Source organism: Lactuca serriola, chromosome 2 (assembly GCF_051521515.1).
Source record: "Lactuca serriola cultivar US96UC23 chromosome 2, Lser_US96UC23_V15, whole genome shotgun sequence".
Lineage (NCBI taxonomy): Eukaryota > Viridiplantae > Streptophyta > Magnoliopsida > Asterales > Asteraceae > Lactuca > Lactuca serriola.
Genome location: NC_136409.1, coordinates 200,377,183 through 200,384,153, shown reverse-complemented (window position 1 = coordinate 200,384,153; position 6,971 = coordinate 200,377,183). Strand labels below are relative to the sequence as shown.

The window sequence follows — 6,971 nt, the reverse complement described above, 5'->3', positions numbered from 1 at the left end:
CTTTACACCAAAATGGTGCAAGAAATGAAATGAGGTTGGAGATAATGAAATATAAATAGAACGACAAACATAATTAAAATAGGGTTTAAAATATCATGTTTGTGTTGGATCGATTAGCTATATTAAAATATTTCACTTCCCCACCAAACTTTGACTTTTTGAGCTAAATTTACAAATTATAAACATTAAGTATCTCTTAATTCTTTCATATATGTGCTTCACAATTCTAGCTCAGCCCGAGAAGCAATGCCACTATCCAATATAATCTTTCTTTTGAAATTCTTATTTTTTTCACCTTGTTTCTTTTTTCTTTCCGCATTCCAAAACATATCACTATCTTTGTAGAGTTTAGTAATAGTAATAGTTACCATTCTACTGTTACGATGATATATGGTAAAGATCTTGTACAAGCAAAACTGTTGGACACTAATATATTAGCATGCAGTGGGAAAGAAACAGTTTCATGACTCCGAATTATACAAACAATTTTTGATAATATAATGTTACATTTTTTTAATCTTTAAGTAACAAAAATTGTGGAAGGAAAAAGTTAGAGGTAAGTTTAGAATATGGTCGCCAGTGGACCATGGAAATGATATGGTTTAATGTGAGGAGGGTGAAAGTAAATTATGAAGACCAAAACCATCATCACACTACCAACCATGACAAACTTTTGACTTTGTTAAAAAAAAAAAATTAATATGTTAATTATATATTTTTTTAATTAGATATTTTTCAACAATATATCATTATATAACTATAACATTATTAGTTATTTTAATTCATCAAACAGTATCCCATAAAACAAATGCTGTAATGAGTGGGTGGTGCTCAAATTTATAACCTGGATCTGGAAGGGTCCAATATGTAATATGAGGTCTATTGAGGGGGTCTAAGTGTAAATTGTATTGTTGTTGGCTTGCTGCAGTTTAGTTAAACCCTAGTTTGTCTCTCTTCTTCCCTAAACCTCAGAGTCAGAGGCTGTAGAGGGGTGGCCGGAGGTCTCATAGCAATGGCGGCATTTGACCATGTTCAAAATATGTATGACGTCGCTGTAAAACCTAGACTTCTTCGTTCGTTTATCAAAGAACTTATCCCCGACGAGAAACAACAGTTGGGAAATCCATTAGAGCTCTCACAAGTTGTCTCCGCTATCAAAACTCATGGCCTGCTGTCCGAGCGCGTTGCGCAAACTGATGATAACAAGAAATTGATTGAAAAATGGAAATCCGCCGTTGATTTGTGGGTTGATCGCTTGCTAATGCTAGTCTCTAGCAACATGGTAAGTTTTACTTCAACCTGCAATAGAAGTTATTTTTTCAATATAAGAATTCTTCCATATTCTATTCCAAAAAATCAGCCATCCTTATGAAAATTCAACCGAGATTCCCTTCGTTCCACAAAACAAGGATAATGGATAAAATTTAAAGGGTTTAGTGTGTAAATCACTAAAAACGTATTTCCCCCAGGAACTCGATTCATCTGTATCATTGGACATCTTCAATGCTGCATTTAGTTATATTCTCTATAAGATAATGATGTATCTTGGGTGAAATTCAATATAAACGCGTGTAAATTAAGCTAAATAGAATTGGTTTGAATTTGAAACAATACTGTAGAGTTATTATTGATATCCCGATCTGTAAATGGGGGGATCAGCATTCAGCAACCTATAACATGATATAGTTTGTTCTTATAAGATACGTAAACCATTTCTTTCATTTATTTTGGGACAAAACGAAAAGTGATTTAACCAATATGTGTGGTGTAGCCAGATAAATGTTGGGCTGGAATATGTTTGTTAGGGGTGACTTTTGAAGAATGCAGTTCTGAACGATTCCTCGCATCTTACTCTGTTTGGTTTCAAAAGTTGCTTTCACATCTTCAGGTAATTAGACTTTATTTTGCTCTTACATTTCCATTAAAATAAAACTTAGTTATCATCTTACATTTTGATGAATATTTGGGTTTATGGGTTGTTTTAACTTTTAATGTCAGTTTATGGGATTAACATTGTCACTCTCTTGAATTGTCAAAGATTATGAGTTTTGAACAATGCCTTATATTATTTGACTAACTCTTGAAAATGTAGTTAAAAACAATATGAAATACAGTTGATTTTGTTAAAGTCTATAGAACCCTTTGTTATTGGATCTGACAAAATTTTTGAATCTTGCATTTAAATCAGCCTCCTGCAGAATCTCACTTTGTGAAGGTTTCTTGTTGTGTCTCGATATCGGATCTTCTTACAAGGTATATCCGTAATTTCATTTACTAAAACTTCAAACATGTGCATGGTGACAAAATTGCCCTCATAAAGTTTGTTTTTATTTGAATCAAATCGACATATTTTCCCATAATACAGGACGAGACCAACACATGCTTATTATTATAATTTTCAATAGAAACCATAAATGCATAATAATTATTTTAATTTTGAACACACTTAATCAATTAAACATATCATAAATTGACATAATTTTTGTTTTTTTGTTAGGTTTGATTTTTTTATTCTCGGTTTTTATATATAAGAAACCTTTTCTGAAAAACCAATGGTTTGGTTTTCCGTTTTTATTAAAAACCGATTTTTTTTCAGTTCAGTTTAAGTTTTAGTCAAAAAACAAACCATTCTCAATCATACTAGTTAACAAACTATTTTCAGTGGTCAGAAATTACGTTATATTTTGAGAAAAAAAAATGTTTTTTCTTAAAAAATAACGCTTTTTGAAAAGTTCTTTAAATACGGACGGTTTTTCTGAAAGGCTTTATAAATATAAGTGTAAGTGGCTTTTTCTGAAAGAAAAATTAAAGCAGTGGCTTTTCAGATAAATGATTGAAAATATAACTGGATATCAAAATGGAAAAACTTACAGTTTTATAACTCATAGACTAGAGAGATGTCTAAAGTAAAAAAAAAAAAATTAAAATCTCATCTGATAAATTTAGTAAATATAAATCGCTCTTCATACCCACACTAGTCAAACCGTTACAAGGAACTTAGTCAAACCGTTACAAAAAATTTAGTCAAACCGTTATAACTTATAAATATAATAAACAATTTACATTGTCTCAGATATAAATATATAAGATCTGATAATTCTCCCTGTTTACTACTAGATTGAGTGGGTTTCCAAATATGAAGAAAGATGGAACTTCACATGCTGCAAAACTTGTTCAGCCAGTTTTAAAGCTGATACAGGAGGATAGCTCAGATGCTGTATGTGTTTTTTGGTACTAATAATACCATCTTCAGATTTATTTATTAATTTTTATAATTCCTTTTACTTATACTCGATTTGATTGTTTATTTCTGCAGGAAGGAGCTGTTCGTCTGTTATGCACCATTTTGAATTTCTTCCCATCTTCTCTCCAAAAGAATTATGATTCTGTAAGTTATCTGGTTCTTGCTTAATTTATTATAGAAATTGAGCCACGTTTATTAAAAAAATTGTTTTGCAGGCTGAAGCAGCTATTGTCACAAAGCTTATCTATGGGAAATGCAATCCTAATATGCTGAAGGTTTGACCATTCTCTATCCTTTGACCAGTCAATGGTGACAAAATCTCACTCACACCTACTTTCTTCCTTGACCAGAAACTTGCTCTTTGCTTATCTTTACTTCCCAAATCAAAAGGCGATGAGGATACCTGGTCTTTAATGATTCACAAGATCTTAATAGCTATAAACATCCTTCTGAATGATTCATTTCAAGGCTTAGAAGAAGGTAAGTCAACAGATACACAGGGTTATTTTGGTAACTTTTTAATTACTTACATGGTATAATATAATATGTGTTTGACTGCAGAAAGTAAAACAAGTGAAACCATGCGAGCGTTAGTCCCTCCAGGAAAAGACCCTCCTGCCCCTCTTGGAGGCCTCACAGTATTTGATCTTTCTAACAAGTCAACAGAACGACTCTCTATCACTAATATATCTTCACTCATGCTTTGCTGTTCCACAATGCTTACAGCTTCCTACGCTGTTCGGGTATCTTTAACCTTTCATATATGTTTGTTATGATGTCCCTTAAGTAAAATTATTTAAAAAGTTTTAACTTTTTTTTTAAAAAAAAAAAATCATAGGTTAAGGTTCCCATTAAGGCATTACTAATGGTAGTTGAAAGAGTACTGAATGTAGATGGTTCCTTGCCACAAACCATGTACCCAACTCTCACTGCAATGCAACAAGAATATATTTGCACTCAACTTCCGGTTCTACATTCATATAGCCTGGAAATTTTATGTGATATTATAAAGGAAGCACGCAGGTATATATATTTATATTTTTTTAATCATTTTGGATGTGTTGTAAATGGTAATGATATATAATTTCTAATCATTATTTGTTTTTGTTTTTTCAGTCAACTGTTGCCACACACTGCGCATATTATCCGACTTGTGACAGAGTATCTCAGAAGATGTGAATTACCCGAACTTAGGGTAAAACTTTATGGTCTCATAAAAATGATGCTGATGTCCATGGGGGTTGGTATGCTTTTAACTCCTTTTATGATATAAAAATTATAAAAATCTTTTTATGATATAAAATTATAAACTAAATGATTGGTGTTGAGCAGGGATGACAATATATCTAGCTGAAGATGTCATAAGCAATGCTTCCGTTGACTTGGATTCAACCCATGTTCATGGTGGTGAAGCACAGCCTATGAACAAGAAAAGGAAGCATGAAAATGCAATTTCATTTCTTGAAAATCAATCTCAAATTATTTATTCCCCCAAAAACCACGTTCCAATTTCTGTCAAGATTGCTGCACTTGGAGCACTAGAAACACTTCTAACTGTGGTATGTTTTTTTGTTTTCTCCATGAATTACTTTATTATTGGATTTGATTTAAAATTTAATTGATTTGATTTTTTGCAGGGAGGGGCGTTGAGATCTGAGAGCTGGAGGTCAAATGTAGACCAGCTTCTTATCACTGTAGCTACAGATGCTTGTAAAAACGGATGGGCAAAAGAAGCAAATGACGTTTATACCCCTAGTTGGGGTGATTTTCAGCTTGCTTCTTTAAGGGCACTTTTGGCATCTCTTCTTTCCCCTGGTCGTTTTCGCCCTGCGTATCTGGCCCAGGGTCTCGAGCTTTTTCGTGGAGGTGTTCAATAAAATATTAAACCTAATTTAATTTTTTATAGTATTTGTTATCAAAGTTCAATTTTTTTTATATATAATTGTACAATTGCTGTATGCAGGCATGCAAGAAACGGGAACGAAACTTGCAGAGTTTTGTGCACATGCATTATTGAGTTTGGAAGTTTTGATACATCCGAGGGCCCTACCCTTGATAGATATTGGATCTTCTGTTGAATACGCTGTTAATGTTAATGGAATGAAAGATAAGTTCATGAAGAACAACATATATTCCAGTGGTGTTCAGAAAAGCAACCTAGTTACAGTTACAGGTGGCACCTCCAGAAATGAAGCTGAGTCAGAAGAGGATGATCTGTATGAAAAATGGGTAAAAGATGGTGAAAATGAGATAGAAAAGAACACAGCAGAAAATGCGGTTTCCATTGAGGCAACAATAAATGTTGCTAAAGATAAAGGAAAGGGAATTTTGGTAGAGACACAGTCGGTTGAAGAAACGGATCGTAATGCATTGAAGAACATGGAAACCGAGGTGGAGGTGGCGGTGGCGGTGGCCAAGGGTGTTTCTGGTGGTGGTGCCGCCAATGATGTGGCGGGAAGAAGGTTTGAAACGGTGGGTGGTTCGGAGGGAGGTGGGCAGTTTGTGTTTGCGATAGGTGATAATGACAATGAGGATGCAGCAATGGATGAGATTCCTGATATTGTTGATGTGGAACCGGATTCTGATGAGGAATAACAGAATTATGGTTTGGAAATTTTGATAGAGGTAATGTTTTAAATATAATGATATGTTTGCAAACGCAAAAAAGAAAAAAAGATAAGTTGTAGAGTAATCTGGTCAAGTTGTATGTGGTTTTGGATGGTTATTTTTGGTTATGGAGTAGGATTAAAGTTTTATTTGATTGCAAATAACAATGAGGTCAAAGTCAACTAATGGTTTTTATTTTATTTTATGATATCATGGTATAAGAACAGTATGTGCTTTTAGAGGTTATTCAGACACTTAAAAGAATACTATTGAAACTGTATCATATATAGAATGCATTATACATTCAAATACAATAGGATATATCGGACTTTTTAATTTTTAATGCGTAGCAAGTGTAATAAATGTGACAGAAGTAAACATATTTTCTGGACTATGTATATTGATTTCTGTAATCTGTATTGAGAACCAAGGCCCAAGGGTTTGTGAGTAGTGACTTGTGACAATCAAACAAAATTGGGTATAAGTTTGATGTTTTCTGTATTAAGAAAGCTTTTTGAGCTTTATGACAATTCCTATCAGGTATAAGTTTGTTGTTTGGTTGGTGAGTTTATATTAAAATAATTTAAAATCCTTCCCAATTCAACCGAATATAGAATTTCATTCGTCTATTTTTTTTATTATTACTTTTTCTAATATGCAGATGAATAAATTAGATATATGTTATTTAATAAAATTTAATTTTAAAAACCAAACAAAATTATTTCTAACCGGATAATAATTCTTATCTAGAACTACAAAAAAATAATAATCAGAATAATTAAAAAAATTTCCCTATAAATAGACTATAATATCGACATATTTTCGTATCCAATTCTGATTCTATATTTATTATCTCTTTTGATTTCGTATTTTCTGTCATGAATATTTCGTTTCCAAATACATTTAATTTGAATTTTGGTTGCTCTTAAGAACATCCAAATACTCAATACTATGAAAACTCTCAAATCTTTTCGAATGTCAATCAAGCCTTCGAAAATTTTCAAACCTCACAAAACATTGAAAAACAACCACGATGCAATAAATGGGATGTTGCTGAAGATATTGTTTTAATGTCATCTTGGTGTATTGCTAGTCAAAACAAGACCCGTGACAAAAACCA

The 6,971-nt window shown here is 32.5% G+C and overlaps 1 protein-coding gene across 2 annotated transcripts; it reads left to right on the top strand.

The window, feature by feature from the left end:
- Window positions 1–946: 946 nt before the first annotated feature.
- Window positions 947–6,051, top strand: LOC145088096 (proline-, glutamic acid/leucine-rich protein). 2 transcript variants are annotated; one of them, XM_079026304.1, is made up of 13 exons: window positions 947–1,282; window positions 1,772–1,888; window positions 2,189–2,253; window positions 3,118–3,217; window positions 3,317–3,388; window positions 3,460–3,519; window positions 3,595–3,724; window positions 3,806–3,987; window positions 4,083–4,267; window positions 4,361–4,488; window positions 4,577–4,803; window positions 4,882–5,110; window positions 5,208–6,051. In XM_079026304.1, the coding sequence occupies exons 1-13, from the start codon at window positions 1,013–1,015 to the stop codon at window positions 5,837–5,839; spliced, it is 2,397 nt and encodes a 798-aa protein (XP_078882430.1). In that variant the 5' UTR covers window positions 947–1,012; the 3' UTR covers window positions 5,840–6,051. The 2 variants fall into 2 exon arrangements, with proteins under 2 accessions (XP_078882430.1, XP_078882431.1); XM_079026305.1 differs by having other exon boundaries at window positions 1,146–1,282; window positions 1,776–1,888.
- Window positions 6,052–6,971: the final 920 nt, after the last annotated feature.